Raw genomic sequence first — 26,187 nt, 5'->3', positions numbered from 1 at the left:
TTTTTTTCCCCTGAATCATCTGTCCCCATCCAAGTGTGTGCATTTAGGCTGTTTGTCATTCTGTCCTGTCATAGCCTGGCTGGAAATATCGCTATGGTGATGTCGTGTGCTAAACAATCCTCCAAGAAAAATCAATAAGCCTAGATAAAAAAGGTGCCACCAAAATATTACCAGTCTCTGTGACCATAAATCACCAGACATCTGTCTGTCAGTACAAAGAAAAGGAGTCGAGTGATGCTTAATTTAATTTGAAAATACATTAAGCGACTTATGAAGAGCTAAACTGATTAAGTTCTTTGTGGTGCTCCACTAAATATGTCAATTAATAAGAAATGTACATTTATGTGTCCCTCACACTTTGATTTCTAGGAATATTCCCATGCAAAATCCAGACAAATTTTCATTGAAATGGGTATAAAAGAGATCGCATTTAATTATATGTCTGAAAATCCACTAGGAGTTTTTCTGCTCTCCATCTGTCTGCGAGTACTCTCATGCACATTAGCTAACAAAGAGACTCATTTCACTGGCCCAAATCAAATTCGTCAGGCGTGATGGTCCATTGCTCTCCTCACAGGATCCACAGGACAGAAGACTACAAAGCAGTGGGCTGTAATGGGAACTCATGTAGCCATAAAACAGTGTGAAGCATTTTGCTCTCTGACCTGAACACATCTTCCTGTAGTCGAGCCTCAGAGGGAGCTGTGTAATTGTCCCAACTGAGAGTATGTTTACACACTAACTGCCAGATCATATATAGCAACATGAAAGAAAATCACAACAGCTTTTTAGCTGAAGCAGGTGTGTGCATGTGTTTGTGTAAGCATCAATAAGCATGCTTGCATGTGACTGCACTGCTTCTCTATATCATCTCTGGCCCACAGTACAATATCTCGTAGAACTGTGATACTTGACTTGAGACACTGAGACTGGATACCAATTTAAACAATACTTAAGATACGCATTTTAACAAATGAGTTTACACCAAATAACACTATAAGCAACATGATTGCATTTAAATTTTACGACAAATGAATAGCGCCATTCAATTAATAATAACTACCTGTACATTGCCATTAAAACGTTTGTAGTCTGTAACATTTAAAAAAAAAAATTTTTTTTGAAAGAAGTCTCTTGTCCTTACTAAGGAAATTATTTTATCGAATATACAGTGATACAGTAATATGAAGAAATATTGAAACTATTTAAAAAATCTGTTTTCTATTTTAATATATTTTAAACTGTAATGACAAGCCTGAATTTTCAGCAGCCATTATTAGTCTTCAGTGGTCATTCAGAAATCATTCTAATATGCTTTGTGGTGCCCGCGAAACATTTCTTATTATTATCATCACAGTTTTTTACAATGGTCATGTATATTATTGTGTCAAATTATTTGAATAAATATTAAAATTCTGCAAAACGAAACACATAAAATGTCATTTGGGTGCTAAATGTAATTATGTTTAAATTTTACATGGTCATTTAACTGAAAGGAAGCATTTGAAAACAAACCTTCATTAAAATTAACTGGAATTCCCAATGATTCATAGAGACAATTTAAATTTATATGTGAGAAATAAAACTGATAAATAAATACTGATGTAGCTTTTTCAATCATTGGTAAAAGAAGCTCATTACTGGAAATGATTGTGTTTTGAAAACAGCTGAACTACTGTGATGCTAATGGAAGTTACTATCGTTGCTACTTTTAGTTTGTTATTCCCCAACACTGCTGTAGAGGAGAGAGAAATCATGACAGGTACCTATAGGGGAAGTGTACATTCAAGGCATTAGGACTGTGCCTATGGGCTATGACAGTAATGGCTGGCAGTCTCACAGTTGAAAGGGATGTAAAGAAATGTGCTGTCATTCACACACATCCTCTGAACAACCTGTCTCAGTCAGTCCATCAATCAATCAATCATCTAACACAGTTAGTGTGCAGATGAGTATGATCAGTCTGTACTGATAAAGAACCTTTGTGATGGTAGAGAGTCCATATGGTTGTTTATCCCTAACAAAGTCTGACAGATATTTCATTTGTGACTCACCCTCAAATCTTAATCTGAAGATGAGAAACCAGGAAAGCTTTTGGAATGCGTTTTTATCTTACTAGCTCTTGATTTTATGACCTACTGAATCCTTGCAGCATCTCACTGATGCAGTCAGTCAGAATCTTGGGGGTAAAGAAGCAACTCGGATGTTTTTTGGCAAACAAATTTCTATGACACACACAAAGCAAATATCCAGTTAGTGCAAAATTTCTCAGTTCTAGTATTGAGTATTTTAATTGTTAAAGTAGTTTTATATCTAACCGTACTCTGATGCTAAATTAGTCAGAATAGCTCATGGTTCATTTATTGCTTCATTTTAAAAGGTTTTAAAAAATATATATCGGAGCAAACTGAACCCAGGTAACAAAATGTCAAATCAACATGAAAAGCCTAAAAACCCATGCAACTCAAGCACATCTGCACAGATCAACAATTCATAAATTGTGAGCAGGGTTTGAAATTGGTAAGCAAGTAATCAGCTTATTAATATTAATTAGCCCATTTTTTATATTGTGACACCAGGACCTGTCCACTTCCAGGCACCGCCATCGACATCATATAAACTACAATCATGTCTTGTGAGCTGCTCTCGTCATCTGTGTGTAGTGCCATGGTTCTCCAGACCTTTCCATGCATCTTAAAAACGATGTGACATACCCTCCTATGATCACACTGCTTCCTCGTTAAGTGCTGAAGTGTCTCTGCTCTAGATGAGCCAGTTATTAGCACATTCAGCCAAGCTAATGCATTTTAAATAATACATAAAACATGCTGATTAGTGTATGGAGGAGCTCCCTGAGGATTGCTGGGAAAGGCTTTAGAGGCTTTTCCCTTGGCGGAGGCATGATACACAAAAGAGGGCTCACCAATTCTATTAGTCACAGAGGCTGCAGTTCAAAGATGCTCCACGCTTCATTCAGTCACTCTTCATTAATTTGACAGCTTTTGAGGCCATTTATAAGCAAGGAATATGTGTGTGTGTGTGTGGTAGGAAGGGCTTCTAAAGATAGAGTGGTTAATCACCCTTAGGATTGAGATCAGAGCAATGTTTAATTGAAGTGTCTGCTAACATCACTAAAACGGCATGCGGAAAGGTGTGAAGAATTTTATCCCCTCAGGCTGTTTCTTGGTCACTAAATAGACTTAAATACAAACTTTAAATATTTTGGTGATAGATGTTTATATGGAAGCCTGTGGTCTCGTTTCACATCTCAAACCATTGCAGATTTACAGCCATGATGGCGCATGACATGTTTTGATCATATCATCAAGTCTATTGTTGTACTGTATTTCCTCATCTCGACCTGTTTGTGCAGGTAAAAGTGTGTGTTTGTGTGTACGCCTGTGGGAGAAGATTGCCCACTCTTATCAGTGTTTGTCCAGTGGTGTGTAACGCACCACTTCTGGTTATCTGAGTTTATCTGGATGACCTGATTGGCAGAGATAGACCCCCGGACGCATGAGTGAGTCACCATAGGCTCTATGAAACTTTCCAACCTATTCTGAAGAGTGTGTTTTAAATACACCCACAGACACATATGTTGACCATGCCTGGGGCTGTGGTGTTGAACGTATATCCAGGTCAGAGGACATAGCATCATTAGCCTTTTAAAAAGCTTTAATGCATTATGGGTAAGTCAGTATTAGGGAGCTTATTTTTGCTAACTTATATTTAGTCAGTGCAGGTGACAGAACAATAATAGCACACAAGGATATTTTTCAGCGAAATGTTTAGAGACAATGCATCAATGCAGCATATAACTACAACACAGTGTAATGAAATATGAGTGTCCAAAACAGGTGCAACAGACCTCAAGGCCATTGCAACATTTTCACACGTTGAGAAACAAATACGACCTCAAGCTGTGGCAATCAATTTTACACACTGCCCCCGAAACTTTCATCCGTCATAAAAAAGATTGGATCGAGTTCAATTCTCTGCATTTTTCGAATCCGTAGCAAGCATTTTGAGATGTGTTTTGACAGTTCAGGACCACCATACAAGTGAAATGCCAAAATCCAGAAGGGCGATTGTCAAGTTCATCCACTTTGTCTTGCAGCACAAAGCACTGTAAAGATCCTTACACACTGAGTTCAAATTGGTGCTCTTCTTTTTAATATGTGCCTCTAGTATCGCTAGCAATGCATCAAACTGAGCTACTGACATCCTGAAGTAAACTTCGAATTGCCTGTGATAATCCAGCTGCTCCTTCATAAGGAGATGGAACTCTCCTTCCTCTCTATATTTTAGGATTGGATGGACCCAATATTTCCTTTCTTTTTCTCTTTTTAAGAAGCGAGAGGACAACAAAATCATCCTCACTACTTAAGGACTCAATTTAGTATTGTTTTGCGAACTATTTCACAACAGATTAATTATTCATATCGGACTCAGTGTGCAAGGTTTCTGTGCATGACAAATTTTTAGGATAACGAATACAAAAATACGCATTTGAAAATTTCGAACTCAGTGTGCAATGAACGTCAGGCTGGACGTCATACTGAATTTAACACACATAAAAATGAGGCTTGAGGAATAGATTTAGAGTCCTTGCACTGTATGGCTCTAGATCATAATTTTCAAAACTCAGAACTGTTATGAAGTGTTGGTCTAAAGAAAGTTGTTTTTCCGAATGATGCTTTCTCAGCAGAATCATCAGTATATTGTTAAATAACAGTACAATCAACTATTACCAAATGATTCAATCCAATGATCCGATGATATTTCACTTGTCTTTCCACACTGAAGGCAAAAAAATGTGAGACGCGGTAGAATATATTAGGTCACAAAAATAATGTTTTGAAATCATGAAACAAGTAGAAATATTATTGAATCAAATTTTAATATATTCAAGTGTTTGGTTTGAGGCATAAATTGACTCTAAAAGAGATGAATGTAAGAGTTGTTTTTGGATGTTTACCAATGAGATATGGGAAAAGTATAATTTTTCTTGGCTGACCCTTTGTCGAAATATAAAAAGGATTGCAGAGTGATCTCATTTTATTAGCTAAATGTCCTTTCAAATCTCACATGATTAAGTAAGATCAGGTGAATACCTAACTGAAAAAGCAATACCAACAGCATATGAAGATAAATATGAAAGCACAGATGCTGACATCACAGCCAAATGATCTATTAGTGCATTCTGATCATCTGAAATGCTTGTGGGCACTAAAAAGTGAGGAGACATGCTACAACAGATCACATGTACAATGAGCTAAATGGCTGTTGAAATAATATAGTTGGCACTTATTAGTTTTAGATGGATTCAAATTCTGAAAACAAACTTGAGAGACATTGCCGTCATTTCTAATTTGTTTTTAATGCACAATGTAGTGCCATTATTTCCTATGCGTTAACATACATGCCAATCTTGAATGAATGGTGTATGGTTGTTTAAGTGCTTTTGTCATATTACAGCTAAAAGGCTAATAAAGCCATTTTTTTAAAGTTTTATCTAAAACAGATTAGAGTAGATTTTTTTTTTAACAGGGAAATACTATTTCTTTCTACTTCAAAATTTCACATTTAATTAAATGTGTTGCTTCCCATTTCTAATTATTTGTTAAATTTACTAATAAATCCTAAGTGAAAATTATCTCAACACATTTTTTTTCTGTGTCTGTGTGTTTAGCTGGAAGAACTACTGTATATGAACTAGCAACAAACTTTCCAGTTACTTAGCAACTTGAACAAGGCAGGAAGTACATGCAGGATTTGTTGTAATTACTGGAACATTTATAATATATCAGTGATCACACATTAAGATGCCAATATCAGAAATATCCTTGTTGCATAGAGGATAAGTCAGTCATATTTTTGTCTCTACTCTAAGATATCATGTGACCCCATGGTTCTGTTTGAGGAAAATTTAAAGCAGGCTGCAAATGTCAGTCACACTTAAAATGTTTAGTTGACTTCATTCAGAGCCACAAAATAATTAATTACAGACTTTATTATGTTTTTTTTCTTTCCTACTATGACACAGAATTAAAGTCACTATATGAACTGTTCAAATCTTTTTCTGTCTTTTTCTGGTTGACTCTTTCGCTCTGTGTTAAACTGAGGCCACTCACTGAGCTCTCCTACATGGAAATGCTGCCAGTGCTGACAAACCGCGTTTGATCTTTCATTTTTGGACTTCAGAGTGCTTCAAAAGGGTTTGTCTGTCTGTTTATGTGTGTGTGCTAGAGAAATAGTAAATCAAAGTAAATTTGCCCTCAACTGCACAAGCAGGATGTCGGTCCTCACTAAACACGCCATTTAAAAATTAAGCAAAAGTTTCTCCTGTGACCTCATAATTGTAGATGTGTGTATGTGTGTGTGTGTGTGTGCATTATAATGGATCAGTCTGACTCTGCATGGTTTCTTTTCTCAGCAAGACTTTGAGCACAAGAAGAGGGAAACGCCACAGCCACTACTGAGAAAGCGCCTGGCAAGTGACAAGCTTTACTCAGCCTTAAACCTTTTGTCTCTTATCCTGTCTTTCACACATACACACAAACTTTGTGACGGATGCACACAAAGCTATTCAGTCAATCACTTGAACTGTCTTTCTCTCACTTTATCGCATCCTTTTACCTTCTGATTTCATTCTTCTCTCTCACGCTCTTTCTCTCTCTGTGTAGCTAGAGATTATTCCAAAACAATGCCAATGTCAGTCTCAACAGCAACAACAAAAAATGATCATGTTTTGCCCTCATTTGTAGGTGTCTTGGATAATAGCATCTGCTAAATGACTGAATGTAATGAAGAATGTTCAATTCTCCAGGGATAATTTCTATGAGAAATAAAGTGGCACTTTTTACATCAGTCTCAATAAGTTTTTAAAAGTCTAAAATCTAATGAATGCTATTGTTTTGTTTGTTACATGAGTCGCACTCATATAATCTTGACCCAAAAATGAAAAAGGGTCAATCCTATTTATGCAGTAGATTTTATGTCCCCAGTCTTATAAAAATGAATAAGGATAGAAATCATTTATTTACAGTTTTACATATCTGTTACTTTGACTTGAGTCATTGTAATCATTTTTTGTTTTCCATTTGCCTTTTAAAATCAAAATTTTACAAACAAATTATGTTTTTTTCTTTTTTTTCTAAGGAATATTCAGATGATGACAGAAAACCGTGAAACCTAGTTTTGTTTTGATTAAACAGTGTAATCTCACCTTTGACCTGAAGGGCTCAGGGAATCCTCCGTGTGGTATTCCAATGTGTCCTTGCAGGAATTCCACAACAGACAGAGGGAAGGAGAGCTCGTCTGCTCTCTCTTCTACCTCTGCTCGGGACAGAGAGTTCTGCACCATAAACTGGGCCAGATCACCCACAATCTTAGAGGAGGGGGTCACCTGAAGAAACAAAAGTGAAATTATTTCAAAAGAATCCAAGAGAACTAAATATGAGGATTTGAGAGGAAGAAAGACACACATGGTGAAGAAAAGGAAAAAGCAGGTGATTAAGGAAAGTGTTACGTTCCACGTGGGTTTTGTTTTCATTTAGTCTAGAGACTAGCGACACGCTAGTGTGCTTTGCACGTGTGAATGATTGGTGTTCATTATCTTCTCTCTGTGTTTTTAGTCTTCACTCTGCTGTGATTGGCCTAGCAGTACGTCACTCATCATTCCCTCATTAGGGGCGGCGTCTGGGAACCAATCAGAGTTTGCCAGATGACTTCAAAAGAACGACCTGTTCATTCATGCTCGCTCTCTCTCTCGCAGCGTGTTGAGCGCTCTGTATGAGGCTCTGCTCACCTTCACCATTCGGATCACGGCTCGCTTGTTTGTTTTTTTTAAACTAAGAACTATGTGAATCCTGTACTCGATAAGTTAGTGAGAGATGTATGTGTCGCTCTGTTCCTCTGTTCTTTGGAACTTGACTTGTTTACTTTTGAGATAGCAAAACTGAGAACTGTATGTTCAAGTTCAACACCACGAGGTTGCCTATAAGCTGCTCTTTTGGTAAGAGAATGTCAGGTTAGTATGCCGCGGTATACATAACGCCCGTAGTGGTAACTTGTTAGACACACTAGGTTAGGAGTGAGCGCCACTCCCTGTATGTTTTGTTATTTAGCTAGTTTATTTAAGTGCCCGCATGCACTGAAGATCTCGGTTTTCTTTTCACATTTTTCTTTGTTTAGGTTTAGGATTAGCATAAGGATTGTTTTGTTATACTCTGTTCTTTTCTTTGGCGCCACTTTATGTTCTCTTACTAACAATTTATTTTAAACTATTTTCTACTCTTGAGGCTGTACATAGCGCACTACATTTAACATTCACGAACTGGATCTAGTGGCTTCGGCTTTTCGTAATAAATTCCAGTTTTAATTCATCAAATCGAGTGTGTCATGTGTTTATTCCATCCTACTCGGACATCAGCAGTGGTTTCAAAATAAGTGTTGCGAAATACCTTCTAGACATTAAAAGTTCGTAACATTTAATCGGGGCTCGTCCGGGATTGAAATATTGATATTAATATTCATATTTTTTTCCCTAGTTATTATTTGGAATATTTACTGCTGGTGTGAGTGGTGGAATGACCATGACAGAACTTTTCGTTAGAGTCGATGTTCGTGATGTAGCCTAGTGAGCGGATGGGCTGGTTGAGTATATTAGTGATTTGATAGGAATAAGTATGGCTGCCTTTGACTTGGATACTTTTGTTAGCGCACCCACAGAAGAACAACTTAGTAAATGCAGGAAAGAGGATCTGGTACTGATCGCTGCTCACTATAAACTTGCTGTCTCGAAGCAACTGCGTAAACTAGAGGTTAGGTCTGCTGTATCTCAGGGGTTGGTGGAATTAGGTGTTCTAAAATTGTCCGCAGGTGTCGGTGAAGGTATCTCCGATTCTGACGGTCGCCCTGGTGAGGAGGAGCGGAGCGAAACGGCTGAGGTAGAGGACTCTGAAGCCAAGGCTGTTTTGCCGCCTTCCGATCCTTTTTCTCCTGGCTCAGATGAGTCTGAAGGAGGTGATGCGCGACTGAAAGTTCGTTTAGCGGGAGTGCAAATGGAGGCACGCGAACGGGCGGAAAGCCGTTGAATTGAGGCAGATCTGAAATACCGACTTGAAATCCGCAGGCTCGAAATCGAGGCGGAGACACAGATTAAGCTGCGTGAACTTGAGCTGAGTGCAGCTAATAGGACACCTATTCCGGTTACACAACCCTCGCAGACTGCTGATGCTGGCACGGCGGGGACCACTTTTGAGGTCAGTAGACACATTTCACTAGTACCACAGTTCCGAGAAACAGAAGTTGATTCTTACTTTAGTGTATTTGAGCGGATTGCATCTACGCTCCATTGGCCTAAAGAGGTTTGGCCTCTACTATTACAGTGCAAGTTAACCGGTAAAGCTCAAGATGTTTGTGCTACACTTTCCTTAGAGGATAGCTTGAATTATGAGCTAGTGAAAGTTGCGATATTACGCGCATATGAACTTGTACCAGAAGCCTACCGACAGCGTTTTAGAAGTCACAAAAAACACTTCAGCCAGACTTTTGTTGAATTTGCAAGGGAGAAAGGAATTTTGTTTGATAAGTGGTGCACATCTAGCAAAGTAAATGATTTTAAAGACATGCGAGAACTTATTCTTTTAGAAGAATTTAAGAATTGTATTCCTGAGCGTGTTGTCGTTTACTTGAATGAACAAAAAGTCACGTCTTTATCTCAAGCCTCTGTCTTGGCAGATGAGTTTTCCTTGACGCATAAAAATGTGTTTACTTCAGTACGTTCTGAGAAGACTGCTGTCCAAGTGAGTTCGAGTAGTCTGTCTCGACCCAAACCAATTCCTTTTAAATCCAAGGAGGATCGAGAATGTTTTTATTGTCACAAACCTGGCCATTTAATCGCTGATTGTATTGTGCTGAAACGAAAACAGTCGAGTTCTGCACCTAAGAGTGCTGGTTTTGTGAAACGGATTGATTCTAAAAAGATCGAGTGTAATGACAAGCCTGATTCCAGTTATGCACCTTTTCTGATGGAAGGGTTAATTTCCGTTACGGGAAATCCTGAGGAACGAATTCGAGTTCAGATGCTCCGTGATACAGGGGCTATGCAGTCCTTTATTAGTGGAGATGTACTGCCGTTCTCTGAACAAACCTTCTGTGGCAGTAATGTCCTAGTGCAGGGCATAGAGATGGGTCTCGTTCAGGTTCCGTTACATCGAATTCACTTAGAATCAGAACTGTGCACGGGCTTTGTGAAAGTAGCTGTTCGTGAACGCCTACCTGTGAGTGGGGTACAAGTTATCTTAGGCAATGATTTAGCCGGTGGGAGAATTATGCCTTTGTTGGAAGTCTTTGACAATCCAGTTGCACCCATACAGCCTGATGAATTATCACAGTCATATCCTGAAACCTTTTCAACTTGTGTAGTTATGCGGGCTCAAGCTCGTAAAATAGATGCTGATGATTTAGCTGCATCTTTTATTCCACCTGTTTTTATTGATGATGTTTTGCCTGAGGAGAGTAAAACTGTTGAAAATGTGCTTGTTCAAGATATTCCGTGTGAAAAAATGCATGTGACGCGTGAGAGAATTATTGTTGCTCAAAAGCAGGATAAAAGTCTTCAGAAATGTTTTGCTGCTGCTGTTTCCCCAGAGAAAGCTCGAGAGAGGAAAGCTGCATATTTTGTTGAGAACGGGTTACTGATGCGCAAGTGGTGTTCAGAGATAGCAGATGATGCTGAGTGGAGTACTGTGTATCAGATCGTGATTCCTTCATGTTACCGACAACAAATTTTGTCGTTATCTCACGATCATGATCTGGCAGGACATTTAGGGATTAAGAAAACTTATCACCGAGTTTTAACGCACTTCTTTTGGCCCAGAATAAAAGCTGATGTCACACAATTTTGTCGCACATGTCACGTTTGTCAGATTACCGGCAAACCGAACCAAGTAATCCAGTGTGCTCCTCTCATTCCTATCCCGGTGGTTGGAGAACCATTCGAGCATGTCATTGTTGATTGTGTCGGTCCATTACCTAAATCTAAGACTGGTAATCAATTTTTATTGACCGTGATGTGTACTGCGACCCGGTTTCCTGAGGCGATTCCCTTGAGAAAGATTACGGCACCTGTCGTAACTAGAGCACTTGTTAAATTTTTTTCTACGTTTGGTTTACCAAAAATTGTGCAGACAGATCAAGGCACTAACTTTTTGTCAAAAATTTTTACTCAAGTGTTGTCCAGTTTAAATGTGTCACATAGGATCGCCAGTGCCTATCACGCTGAAAGCCAGGGGGCACTCGAACGTTTCCACCAAACGTTAAAGTCAATGCTTCGAAAATACTGTATGCAAACAGGTAAAGAGTGGGATGAAGGGGTACCATTACTTTTATTTGCGATTAGGGAAGCAGTTCAGGAAAGTCTCGGATTCAGTCCTGCTGAATTAGTATTCGGTCACACTGTTAGAGGTCCTTTGAAAATGCTCAAAGAGAACCTGCTGTCTGTTGAGTCTAGCCCGAAAATGAACGTGCTGGATTATGTGAGTAAATTCCGTGAGCGTTTGCATCAAGCTTGTTCTGTGGCCAGAGAGTCACTTGAAGTGGCACAGGGAAAAATGAAACATTACTACGATCGTAAATCTGTACAGCGTACCTTTAATGAGGGCGATTCGGTGTTGGTTCTGCTACCTATGATAGGGTCTGCTTTATCAGCACTGATCTTCCATCTCATGTATCTCATCTATCGGAACGACAAGGATGTGATATTATGCAGTTGATTAACAGTTTCCCTGCTTTGTTTAATGATGTACCTTCTCGCACTACAGTTCTGGAGCACGACATCAATGTGGGTGATGCTGCTCCGATTAAACAGCACGCGTACCGTGTAAATGCAGCGAAACGAGATGTAATGCGAAGTGAGGTGGAGTATCTATTAGAGCATAGTCTCTCTCAGTTCAGTAAGAGTCCCTGGAGTTCGCCCTGCTTATTAGTGCCGAAGAGTGATGCTACCGCGCGATTCTGCACTGACTATCGGAAAATAAATGCTGTGACTGTTCCCGATTGTTACCCTTTGCCGCGCATGGAAGATTGCGTCGACAATCTCGGTTCAGCGCATTATGTCAGTAAGTTAGACCTGTTAAAAGGTTACTGGCAAGTTCCTCTTACAAGTCGCGCTTCTGACATTTCAGCCTTTGTCACCCCTGATAGTTTTCTCCAATACTCCGTAATGGCTTTCGGCATGCGTAACGCACCGGCCACCTTTCAGCGACTCATTAATCTTGTGTTGTCTGGAGTACCTAAGTGCAATGCGTACTTAGATGATTTAGTAGTTTATTCGACCGACTGGGAAGAACACGATTCGTCATTGCACACAGTTTTTGAGCGTCTTGAGAAAGCTTCACTGACTTTAAATTTAGCCAAATGCGAGTTTGGACAGGCCACTATCACGTATATTGGGAAGGAAGTTGGTCAAGGTGAAGTGCGCCCTTTAGAAGCTAAGGTTACGGCTATAGCCGAGTTCCCTGTTCCAACCACCCGACGAGAGCTCCGTCGATTCTTAGGGATGGCTGGCTATTATCGTGGCTTTTGCCAGAATTTTTCAACTGTTGCACATCCGTTGACTTCGCTTCTTAGTCCATCCCGTACGTTTCGATGGTCAGAAGATTGTCAGTATGCTTTTAGTACGATCAAGGATCTTCTGTGTAATGCACCTGTTTTAGCCGCACCGAAATTTGACTCTGCTTTTAAACTCGACGTAGATGCGAGTTCTGTTGGCGCTGGAGCCGTTTTGATTCAAACCGGTGAGGATGAGATCGATCACCTGGTCTGTTATTTTTCGCGGAAATTTAACAAACATCAGTTAAATTATTCGACGATCGAAAAAGAAGCATTAGCACTGTTAATGGCTCTCCAGTATTTCGATGTATATGTCGGCTCGAGTAATTTTCCTGTTACTGTGTTCACTGATCACAACCCGTTAGTATTTCTGTCACGCATGTATAATCAGAATCAGCGCTTGATGCGCTGGTCTCTGATTGTACAGGGTTATAATTTAGTGATTAAGCATAAGAAGGGTGTCGAGAATGTTGCCTATTGTGGTATTTGAGCGGAAGTATTTGAACAACTATATGTTTATTTGAGCCCATATAGTTGATTCTTAAGGGGGGAGGTGTTACGTTCCACGTGGGTTTTGTTTTCATTTAGTCTAGAGACTAGCGACACGCTAGTGTGCTTTGCACGTGTGAATGATTGGTGCTCATTATCTTCTCTCTGTGTTTTTAGTCTTCACTCTGCTGTGATTGGCCTAGCAGTACGTCACTCATCATTCCCTCATTAGGGGCGGCGTCTGGGAACCAATCAGAGTTTGCCAGATGACTTCAAAAGAACGACCTGTTCATTCATGCGCGCTCTCTCTCTCGCAGCGTGTTGAGCGCTCTGTATGAGGCTCTGCTCACCTTCACCATTCGGATCACGGCTCGCTTTTTTTTTTTTTTAAACTAAGAACTATGTGAATCCTGTACTCGATAAGTTAGTGAGAGATGTATGTGTCGCTCTGTTCCTCTGTTCTTTGGAACTTGACTTGTTTACTTTTGAGATAGCAAAACTGAGAACTGTATGTTCAAGTTCAACACCACGAGGTTGCCTATAAGCTGCTCTTTTGGTAAGAGAATGTCAGGTTAGTATGCCGCGGTATACATAACGCCCGTAGTGGTAACTTGTTAGACACACTAGGTTAGGAGTGAGCGCCACTCCCTGTATGTTTTGTTATTTAGCTAGTTTATTTAAGTGCCCGCATGCACTGAAGATCTCGGTTTTCTTTTCACATTTTTCTTTGTTTAGGTTTAGGATAAGCACCGTAAGGGGCCGGTGCTTAGACAATCGGGTGGCAGTCGAAGGCGGGGGCCTCGACAGCCCGATCCCTGGACACGGAAACTAGCTCTAGGGACGTGGAACGTCACCTCACTGGCGGGGAAGGAGCCCGAGATTGTGCGTGAGGTAGAGAGGTTCCGACTAGCGATAGTCGGACTCACCTCTACGCACAGCTTGGGCTCTGGTACCACACTCCTCGAGAGAGGATGGACTCTTCACCACTCTGGAGTTGCCCAAGGTGAGAGGCGGCGGGCTGGTGTGGGTTTGCTTATAGCCCCCCAGCTCAGCTGCCATGTGTTGGAGTTTACCCCGGTGAACGAGAGGGTCGCTTCCCTGTGCCTTCGGGTCGGGGATAGGTCTCTCACTGTCGTTTGTGCCTACGGGCCGAACGGCAATGCAGAGTACCCAGCCTTCTTGGAGTCTCTGGGAGGGGTGCTGGAAAGTGCTTCGACTGGGGACTCCGTCGTTTTACTGGGGGACTTCAACGCCCACGTGGGCAACGACAGTGACACCTGGAGGGGCGTGATTGGGAGGAACGGCCCCCCTGATCTGAACCCGAGCGGTGTTCAGTTATTGGACTTCTGTGCTAGTTACAGCTTGTCCATAACGAACACTATGTTCAAGCATAAGGGTGTCCATCAGTACACGTGGCACCAGGACACCCTAGGCCGTAGGTCGATGATTGACTTTGTGGTCGTTTCATCCGACCTCCGGCCGTATGTCTTGGACACTCGGGTGAAGAGAGGGGCGGAGCTGTCAACCGATCACCACCTGGTGGTGAGTTGGATCCGATGGCGGGGGAGGAAGCTGGACAGACTCGGCAGACCCAAACGTACTGTGAGGGTCTGCTGGGAACGTTTGGCCGAGTCTCCTGTCAGAGAGATCTTCAACTCCCACCTCCGGCAGAGCTTCGACCGGATCCCGAGGGAGGCTGGAGATATTGAGTCCGAGTGGACCATGTTCTCCACCTCCATTGTCGAAGCGGCCGCTCGGAGCTGTGGCCGTAAGGTTTCCGGTGCCTGTCGAGGCGGCAATCCCCGAACCCGGTGGTGGACACCGGAAGTAAGGGATGCCGTCAAGCTGAAGAAGGAGTCCTATCGGGCCTGGTTGGCTTGTGGGACTCCAGAGGCAGCTGACAGGTACCGGCAGGCCAAGCGGACTACAGCCCGGGTGGTTGTGGAGGCAAAAACTCGGGCCTGGGAGGAGTTCGGTGAGGCCATGGAGAAGGACTATCGGTCAGCCTCGAAGAGATTCTGGCAAACCGTCCGGCGCCTCAGGAGAGGGAAGCAGTGCCCTACCAACGCTGTTTACAGTAGAGGTGGGGAGCTGTTGACCTCAACTGGGGATGTCGTTGGACGGTGGAAGGAATACTTCGAGGATCTCCTCAATCCCGCTGTCACGTCTTCCATTGAGGAAGCAGAGGCTGAGGGCTCAGATGTGGACTCGTCCATAACCCAAGCTGAAGTCACCGAGGTAGTCAAGAAACTCCTCGGTGGCAAGGCACCGGGGGTGGATGAGATCCGCCCTGAGTACCTCAAGTCTCTGGATGTTGTGGGGCTGTCTTGGCTGACACGCCTCTGCAGCATCACGTGGCAGTCGGGGACGGTGCCTCTGGGATGGCAGACCGGGGTGGTGGTCCCTCTTTTTAAGAAGGGGGACCGGAGGGTGTGTTCCAACTACAGGGGGATCACACTTCTCAGCCTCCCTGGGAAAGTCTATGCCAGGGTACTGGAGAGGAGAATCCGGCCGATAGTAGAACCTCGGATTCAGGAGGAACAGTGTGGTTTTCGTCCAGGCCGTGGAACACTGGACCAGCTCTATACCCTCTACAGGGTGCTGGAGGGTTCATGGGAGTATGCCCAACCAGTCCACATGTGCTTTGTGGATTTGGAGAAGGCATTCGACTGTGTCCCTCGCGGCGGCCTGTGGAGGGTTCTCCGGGAGTATGGGGTCCGGGGCCCTTTGATAAGGGCTATCCGGTCCCTGTACGAACGGAGCAGGAGCTTGGTTCGTATTGCCAGCTGTAAGTCAGACTTGTTCCCGGTGCGTGTTGGACTCCGGCAGGGCTGCCCTTTGTCGCCGGTTCTGTTCATGATTTTTATGGACAGAATTTCTAGGCGCAGCCAGGGGCCGGAGGGGGTCAGGTTTGGTGACAACACGATTTCGTCTCTGCTCTTTGCGGATGATGTTGTCGTGTTGGCCTCATCAGGCCAGGACCTTCAGCATGCACTGGGACGGTTTGCAGCCGAGTGTGAAGCGGCTGGGATGAGAATCAGCACCTCCAAATCCGAGGCCATGGTCCTCAGTCGGAAAAGGGTGGCTTGCCCACTTCAGGTTGGTGGAGAGTTCCTGCCTCAAGTGGAAGAGTTTAAGTATCTTGGGGTCTTGTTCACGAGTGAGGGAAGGATGGAACGGGAGATTGACAGACGGATCGGTGCAGCTTCTGCAGTAATGCGGTCGATGTCGTGGTGAAGAAAGAGCTGAGCCGCAAGGCGAAGCTCTCGATTTACCGGTCAATCTACGTTCCTACTCTCACCTATGGTCATGAGCTTTGGGTCATGACCGAAAGGACAAGATCCCGGATACAGGCGGCCGAAATGTGCTTTCTCCGCAGGGTGGCTGGGCGATCCCTTAGAGATAGGGTGAGAAGCTCAGTCACCCGGGAGGAGCTCAGAGTAGAGCCGCTGCTCCTCCACATCGAGAGGGGTCAGCTGAGGTGGCTCGGGCATCTGTTCCGGATGCCTCCTGGACGCCTTCCCGGGAAGGTGTTCCGGGCACATCCCACTGGGAGGAGACCCCGGGGGAGACCTAGGACACGCTGGAGAGACTATGTCTCCCGGCTGGCCTGGGAACGCCTCGGTGTCCCCCCAGAAGAGCTGGAGGAAGTGTCTAGGGAGAGGGAAGTCTGGGGTTCTCTGCTTAGACTGCTGCCCCCGCGACCCGGCCCCGGATAAGCGGTAGAAGATGGATGGATGGATGGATAGGTTTAGGATTAGCATAAGGATTGTTTTGTTATACTCTGTTCTTTTCTTTGGCGCCACTTTATGTTCTCTTACTAACAATTTATTTTAAACTATTTTCTACTCTTGAGGCTGTACATAGCGCACTACATTTAACATTCACGAACTGGATCTAGTGGCTTCGGCTTTTTGTAAAAAATTCCAGTTTTAATTCATCAAATCGAGTGTGTCATGTGTTTATTCCATCCTACTCAGACATCAGCAGTGGTTTCAAAATATGTGTTGCGAAATACCTTCTAGACATTAAAAGTTCATAACCGAAAGGAATAAAATGTTAAATGTCACGCCGTTTTCTTACACATAAATAGTTCAGCTCTCTGTGAAAAATACTTTATATATAAAAGTATTTTATAGTATATAAGTGTATACTATACACTTTATATACATAAAGTGTATAGTGTAGGCTATACACTTTGAAAGCACTGCCATAAAAAGTAACAAAGTACAGTATTGGCCTATCAAATATTTAGATTTATGCCAAGGTAATAAAATTGTGCTCCAAGGTATTTAAAATGATATCATTGTACAACCCGAATTCCGGAAAAGTTGGGACGTTTTTTAAATTTTAATAAAATGAAAACTAAAGGAATTTCAAATCACATGAGCCAATATTTTATTCACAATAGAACATAGATAACGTAGCAAATGTTTAAACTGAGAAATTTTACACTTTTATCCACTTAATTAGCTCATTTAAAATTTAATGCTTGCTACAGGTCTCAAAAAAGTTGGCACGGGGGCAACAAATGGCTAAAAAAGCAAGCAGTTTTGAAAAGATTCAGCTGGGAGAACATCTAGTGATTAATTAAGTTAATTGATATCAGGTCTGTAACATGATTAGCTATAAAAGCTTTGTCTTAGAGAAGCAGAGTCTCTCAGAAGTAAAGATGGGCAGAGGCTCTCCAATCTGTGAAAGTCGAACTTTAAAACTTTAAAAACAATGTTCCTCAACGTCAAATTGCAAAGGCTTTGCAAATCTCATCATCCATAGTGCATAACATCATCAAAAGATTCAGAGAAACTGGAGAAATCTCTGTGCGTAAGGGACAAGGCCGGAGACCTTTATTGGATGCCCGTGGTCTTCGGGCTCTCAGACGACACTGCATCACTCATCGGCATGATTGTGTTAATGACATTACTAAATAGGCCCAGGAATACTTTCAGAAACCACTGTCGGTAAACACAATCCGCCGTGCCATCAGCAGATGCCAACTAAAGCTCTATCATGCAAAAAGGAAGCCATATGTGAACATGGTCCAGAAGCGCCGTCGTGTCCTGTGGGCCAAGGCTCATTTAAAATGGACTATTTCAAAGTGGAATAGTGTTTTATGGTCAGACGAGTCCAAATTTGACATTCTTGTTGGAAATCACGGACGCCGTGTCCTCCGGGCTAAAGAGGAGGGAGACCTTCCAGCATGTTATTAGCGTTCAGTTCAAAAGCCAGCATCTCTGATGGTATGGGGGTGCATAAGTGCATACGGTATGGGCAGCTTGCATGTTTTTTAAGGCTCTGTTAATGCTGAAAGGTATATAAAGGTTTTAGAGCAACATATGCTTCCCTCCAAACAACGTCTATTTCAGGGAAGGCCTTGTTTATTTCAGCAGGACAATGCAAAACCACATACTGCAGCTATAACAACAGCATGGCTTCGTCGTAGAAGAGTCCGTGTGCTAACCTGGCCTGCCTGCAGTCCAGATCTTTCACCTATAGAGAACATTTGGCGCATCATTAAACGAAAAATACGTCAAAGACGACCACAAACTCTTCAGCAGCTGGAAATCTATATAAGGCAAGAATGGGACCAAATTCCAACAGCAAAACTCCAGCAACTCATAGCCTCAATGCCCAGACGTCTTCAAACTCTTTTGAAAAGAAAAGGAGATGCTACACCATGGTAAACATGCCCCGTCCCAACTATTTTGAGACCTGTAGCAGAAATCAAAATTGAAATGAGCTCATTTTGTGCATAAAATTGTAAACTTTCTCAGTTTAAACATTTGCTATGTTATCTATGTTCTATTGTGAATAAAATATTGGCTCATGTGATTTGAAAGTCTTTTAGTTTTCATTTTATTAAAATTTAAAAAACGTCCCAACTTTTCCGGAATTCGGGTTGTATTAAAATGGTTTTATTATGTTGCCAAGGTAAAAAAACATTTTGGTACAAATTAAACAAACAAAAACCGTAACCACTCTAGGACTGGAGTGTTGAGATTAGGTCAAAAAAGGAAAGAAATAGAGTGACATTTAGGATTAAGTTTTGTAATAGAGTCCTAGACCAAAGTTACGCAAGGTTAATCCTTGTTTAAATACAAAGCCACAGACATTACATGTGCAAAGACTTATTGAGAGCAAAAGATTTAACAACAACCCCACAGACCCCGAGTGACTCGAGCACCGCCGGGACTGTAGAGGAAAACACAGCGGAGACCTCCAAACTCTAAGGTGACCAATTAAAAAACGTATTTTGCACAAATGTCAACATTATACACTTTTACATGAGTTACATGTGTTCTTTGTATGATATTAGAATTCTGACACTCTTGCATAACTATCCTCTGCTTCAGAAATTCAGTCATCTTAGCCAGGGAATACTGCTCATAGAGGAATGACTCTCCGTAAGATGAGCACTTAACTGTCTGGATAATCAAATGTGATTTCACTAAATTAAGCGTGAATGTTACTTCATCCTGCCACAGTCATTTGAAGTCAAGACACCGGAGTTCGTGTTAAATCAAATCCTAAAGACTCATGGTGGCTGGGGTGCTCCTGCTTTGGTTGCGTTAAGAATAGCAGAGTACCATACTATTTTGCAACGTGTTATTAAACAAATTTTGAGATTGCAGTCATAATGTTTTAAATATAAATTCATAATAGGCCTTTTTAAAGTGGCATACAAAAATATTATTACCATTCTCATTAATGGCTAATTGTGAAATTTTTCTTAAAACATAATACATAGGAAAAGAAAAATAAAAAACATAAATTGAGTTAATCCAAAAGAACGCATGGATCTGGTGAAAGATTCAAATTATGAGGATGCCGCCCTCAGTTACAAAGAAATCCTTCAACTTCTTAGTTGACTTGGAATAGAGAGAAAAATCAATGAGTTGTTAATTAAGTAGAGGATTTGTTAAGTACCCAGACACAATGCCAAACTCGGTCAGGCCAAGTCACTGTGATGGAGGCTGTCGGGGAAAAGTGTTATAAGATGAGACTGAGATGGGATTAAGAGGGGATCAAACACACACACACACACACACACACACACACACACACACACACACACACACACACACACAGAGTAATCCTCCTGCCCGTCAGTGTCTCCTCTTACTGCTTTTCTGATGTACTGTAATCCTTCTGTGTACATCTCAGTTGCTCTCTGCTTCTGCCTCTCAGTCTTTGCTTCCTCTCTCTATCTCTCTCGCTCTCTCTCTCTTTCTCACACACACACACACACACACACACAAGGCAGGCCTAGAGGTGTTTTCTCTCTCCTGTGTTATTGTGCAGGGTATCTCCTAACTGACAGGGTACATCTGTTTGGCCATCGGCATGGACAGCGAGCGCTTTGAACTCAAGAGAACGGTTTGTGAGTGTCAGTGCTTGCTGCTGCTTCAAAAGAAACGGAATTAGTGGAGTGTGTGTACAGTGTGTGTCTCAGCAAACTGGATAGCAAGAAAGAGCAAGACATGAAGGTTGTGTTCAGAACTGAAAACTAGCATAATACTTACTGTGCAAAATATACACTATGCTGCCTAATTTTTTAGATATTTTTAAATATAGATTTATATAGAGAATATATATATATATATATCAGTGATGCGCGGGCTGATCCAAAGTGAGCGGGTGCCTGCGGTCACCTGTGGTTACCTGCGGTTACGAGTAATCCAAAAATATTTTTAATGATATTCGGGTCGCGGTCGGTCGGGTCGTTTGAAATAAAGATGCCAATTAAACCTTTGTAATTTATATAGTATTAGACACAATTTTGAAATACATAGGCCTACACTTTATTGGCTGAATAACTGGCGCGAAGATGACACACAAGCTCAGTCTGCAGGTAGAGATGGAGAAAAGGTGAAGTCTGGGGAGCAACTGCGCTGTTTTTGGTAAAACATGATTTTGACGACTTCATTAAGTTTTGTTTTTATAGAAAACTATTTTAAAAAGATTTTTATTTTGTATAAATTGCATTGCATGTGAACTGGAGGGCGCCGAAACTCAGCTTGTGCATCATAGATTTTAGAAATATAGGCTATATATTACAGAAAGCTTGAAATTTCTACTTTTAAATAAAAATATTCAAACCAAAATAAATAGACTACTCTCTGAATATGTAATCCATATGAAATATGCATTTCTCTCTGGCGTTCATGGTGAGTCCACCACGTCAACTTCATCTTTGCAGCAACACAGAACACCAGTTTATTACTAAACAATTACTAAACAATCCTAGCTAATTTAGATACATTCATAATCGAATTGAATTTGTGGCAAGCTTTATGTGTGCGGTCATAAGGCTTATTATCCTGTAGGCCATTGGTTTTCAACCTGTGGTCCGCGGCCCCCTAGTGGGTCGCGGTGGTTTTGCAGGTGGGCCGCCAATTATTTTCTGTTAATTTCCAGTCCATTTCTAAATCGCTTTATAGCACGATTTTCCACGGCCCTGACCTCCCGTAGTATGCTATCCGATCCAATCAGAATGCATTGCGGCTAGCGCGAGAACAGAACAGACTGGGCATGTGCCTAACTCCAGGTTCACACACTGTCTGTGATGCGCCTTTTTTCCGAGCCCATGTTAACGGATCAGAGCGTTCACACTGCACTCGGTAAAAGGCTAGAAATAAAAACGTGCGAAAATAATATCTAACACATGAGCATAGAGAGAATTGTGAGTACACAGGATGCAGTTTAAGTGAGAGGAGACACGTTTTAAGTACGCACACTCTCTCCGCGCAGAGCAGCGTGAGCAAGCACGGTTTTGTGACAGAGCTAAGGAAATCTGTGTGCGAACAGAGAGATTCGCACTCATGCATTATTTTAATGTGCTTTCGCGTTATATTTATGCGCTCTCGCTGCTGACCACATACCCAAACTGTATACACACTGCAAACACCTGAGGCACCGCTACAGTTAATGAGCTCTATGAACAATGCATGGCAAAAAAGAAAAAAAAAAGTCCCTGTACACGGGATTTTATTTCTTTTTTTGCCATAAGTCTAAACATTTTGTTACATATTTACTATAATGATAATTTTGACTTATGTCTGTTCTAGAGACGTTACAACTTTTTGATAAAGCTTTAATTGGTTTTCTTTTGGAAATATGTTTCAAATTAATCCTGAATGCATTTATGACTGTAAAAGCATATCGTTGTGTGTCACAATCGCAAAATTGATCAAAGAAATCGCGATAGTTTTTTTTTGTTTTTTTTCCATATAGCACAGCCCTAGTTCATTCAATAAATACAGTTAACAATCTAGCTTCTGAGTACTAAGTTATTAACCCAACAATAGCGGGGTCAGTTAATTTTTTTGAAGTGGGCCGCGCAAACATGTGTGTGTGGTTGTGTGGGCCGCGAGTTGAAAAAGGTTGGGAACCACTGCTGTAGGCTATAGCCTATTTAAGTAATTAAATTAATATAAAGGGGCGATTTGTCCACGAATGGCTTAAATGAACAACTACCAGTCGACTAGAAAAAAAAATTGTCGAAGGCAGCCCTTATTCCACATATTTTTTGAACCAGCAAGCCATTCTGGGTTGAGCGAGCGACCCCACGGAATGAGTTAGCGGTGTGGAATATTCAGAACTGCGCTCTCCTCTCCCCCCAACATCCCCCCTCCCCCCACACCACTACGTCTATGGCCCAATGACGCTACGATGAGCATTTACTACTTTTAAAAATTGCGTGTCAAGAAGCTGGTTGGGTACAATATTTTCTTTTTCTTTTTTTCAGTCCGAGTTGCAGGCAGGTTTATACATTGACCCGCACATCACTGATATATATATATATATATATATATATATATATAAAAATAGAGAATATTTATTGTGCTCACCAAGGCTGCATTTATTTGATTACAAATCTAATAAAAACTGTAAAATTGTGAAATATTATTATAATTTCAAATAACAGATTTTAGTTGTAATATTGTTAAATGTAATTTATTCCTGGGTTGGCAAATCCAAATTTTCAGCAGCCATTACCCCTTTATTACCTTCTTCATCAGTGTTACATGATCATTCATAAATAATTTTATTATGCTGATTGGTGCTCAAATAACATTTCTTATTATTAGTGGAGGAGGTAACAAATTACAACTACTCGCGTTACTGTAATGGAGTAGTTTTTTCATGGTACTTGTACTTTTTTAAGTGTATTTTTAAAGCTGTAGCCTACTTGTACTTAAGTACAAATTTAGCAAAATAATCGACTTTGTTACTTTTTAATCATAGTGGGTTACTGAGTATGCCTACAATTTGAATTGATATTCAAACCTTTGACAGCACTTCAGTAACCAATTAAGATATCTGATCGTGAAGGGAGCAGTAAAAGCCCTGATATCTGAACCAGTAAAAGATGCCGCTGCAGAAGGTGAAGAGCTCAGACAGTGAGGGAGCTCAGCATAATTTATGGATTCAAAGTTTGGAGAAACAAACTACATGGTAGTGTTATCATAAATATCTATATATAGATACCAGTACTGAAATATCTGACACTGCTGCGTCTCTCTTTCCTGTCTTTTTGAGATGCATCCGTCTCCTGTCAATTACAGTCTGAATGTCTGCACAGGATTGCAGGTATTCTGCATAATTTGAATGATTCCCGCGCAAATGTGGTGAGTGCTTTATTTGTAACATGAGAACACAGTCATGTAATTGCAGAAAACTGGATGCTAGCTCTGAAATAGGCGTAACTTATACAAATGAATTGCCTGTCCTCTCACTCCAATAATGCTCAGACTGTGTGCAGTCGTGATCGCACTATGTTTTGTATAGTAGAAAGATTTATCTTTGCTCCTGGATTAAACTTTGTCAAAAGTTATAAACCATTCAGAAAATATCCACGCCTGACTGATGAAAATCTTACTGGAAATTTTATTGGCTATAAGTGAAATGCACCAGAAAGTCTTTCAAATATCACAAATGGATCTTTAATTTCTTTACACTGTATGTTAAAATTTTATGCTAAAAAATGTTTTGGAATGGGATATTTGTCTAGGATATATAAATATCCTAGTCTGTACAGACATTACAGGTCAAAGACATCTGATGTTCCATTTATCTAAATAAATAGGCCTTTTTTTGCAAATTCAGTTCAGTTTGAAATCAAATTTGAAATCAAGCTTGCTTGTGCTGTAAGCTTTTGCAACAAAGTTACCCTATTTTAAAGACACAAACACAGAATGAGGAAATGTTTAAGACTGATATTTTTGTAATGGTAATTGAAAAATGTTTAAATGTATGTAAATAAAAGCCTATATTAAAATATTTATTAAATAATAGATTTTGCCAATGGTATTGAAAATTATTAACTGTCATGAAATCAAAAATGGTCCTACTTACTTTTTAGTGCGCATTATTAGTTTTGAGGTGAACAATTGAACTGTTCAAGTCAATACACAGAGAAAAAAAAATTGTCTGCCATCGTAATCTTTAATAAAAAACTGAAAACCCTTCCGCTCTGGAATGGTGTTCTTGCTCTGATGACTTCAGTTTGATGGCTTGGGGAGAATCCTCTTGTTAAGTCACGTCGTAAGGACTGCTGTTTCTGGGTGCAAGTCTTTACTCATTTCACTTGAGAATATGATCTCAGCAGCCATTTATGAGCATTATTTAATTATTATTACATATTTAAGCTAAGCATTTAAAAAAAAATAGCTGTGCACACTACAGTCTCTGTGCTCACAATGTCTCACTAATAATTTAGTTGAATCACTGTCAGGCTATCTGGGATTTCAGTATGAAGATAAAGGTTAGGGTTATATTTTTTCAGTATTACATGACATCGTGCGAGTATATTAGCATGGTATGTTGTTTTTTTGGGGGCGTCTGGCAGAGCGTAAGGACCCAGAAGCAGTGAAGCATGATATCAGACATAACAAGCAGATATTCTTAACCTCTCCTATCCAACCGTGAATCTGCTATGAGCAAGAGGTGGAAAGAATGTACAGCACAATAAAATCCTGACCTTTATTCAATATTCCATTTCAATTGGAAATACATTACAAAACTGAAGTCCGTGGCAACTTCCGGTTAACGGGTACTTTAATATTGATATTATTTTAAGGTATTAAAGTTCGAAATTGCTGTATCATGACCACTAATTCACATACTTTGTCAATAAGATAAAAGTGATATGAATTTGAACTTTAATATGAATATTTTTGGTAATTCATTAAATATCGCAGGCTAAAAAGTAACTAGTAACTAGTACTCTGAGTAGTTTCTGAGTAGTAGTACTTTGTACTTTTTACATTTTTTGTTACTGCATTGTAGTTGAATTATTGATTTTATTTCACACAGTTGCAGTATTACAGTCACACCAGTTCATTGGTGTGTATGTGCGTGTACAAGTGTGTGTCCGCGAGTTGATGTGTTGATTTTGCTGAGTGTTGAGGTTCACCCCTTCATTGCTGTGCAATTTTTTTCTGCACTGTGGGGGATTTGTAGATTGTACACGTAAAAATGTTCTGTACTTTTTAGATTTTTTTCCCAATTTCCCATTCATTTCATATGGTTGTCATTTATGACCGAAGACCACCATTTTTTTTGTGTGTGCTCACATACCATGTGCCATAAAATTAATGTATCATTCAGGTGAAGCTACGATCTTTAAAAATTCTAAATGTAAAATGATCCGAAGACCACACAAGGGTTAATTAATTATTATTATTATAATATATATATAAATATATATATATATATTTTAGGATTTTAGCATTTATTTGTAACAAATCTTTTGTTATGTGAAAGTCTGTACCATCACTTTCGTTTTAACTTTTGGCAAATAACAAAAATTTTGCCCTACCATTTGGTGAGGGATATCACACATGGTTCATTCATAATCGGCACATTCTGGCAAATGTAGTAGGTCATCAAGGTATTTTGTGCATAAAGGAAATTCACATACTTTATACAAAGTATAAATAATGCATAAGGCTACTACTTTCTTTAAAAAAAACGTGGCATGCTATTCTGAACAAAACCTGACAGAGAGAGAGAGAGAGAGATGGCAACAGCAAAAGGAATATAAATAGTCCAGTCCATTTCCCCCCCAACCCATGA

At 40.7% G+C, this 26,187-nt stretch overlaps 1 protein-coding gene across 1 annotated transcript in view; it reads right to left on the bottom strand.

Moving 5' to 3' along the window:
• The window catches only part of pcxb (pyruvate carboxylase b), a 214,435-nt gene that overhangs the window by 9,679 nt on the left and 178,569 nt on the right, over positions 1-26,187 (bottom strand). The window contains exon 18 of the mRNA XM_059535847.1: positions 7,229-7,408. Coding sequence (XP_059391830.1) covers positions 7,229-7,408 — 180 coding nt within the window. The remainder of the gene's footprint in view (positions 1-7,228; positions 7,409-26,187) is intronic.

This window comes from Carassius carassius, chromosome 3 (assembly GCF_963082965.1).
Source record: "Carassius carassius chromosome 3, fCarCar2.1, whole genome shotgun sequence".
Classification (NCBI taxonomy): Eukaryota; Metazoa; Chordata; class Actinopteri; order Cypriniformes; family Cyprinidae; genus Carassius; species Carassius carassius.
This window is presented reverse-complemented; position numbering and strand designations above follow the sequence as displayed.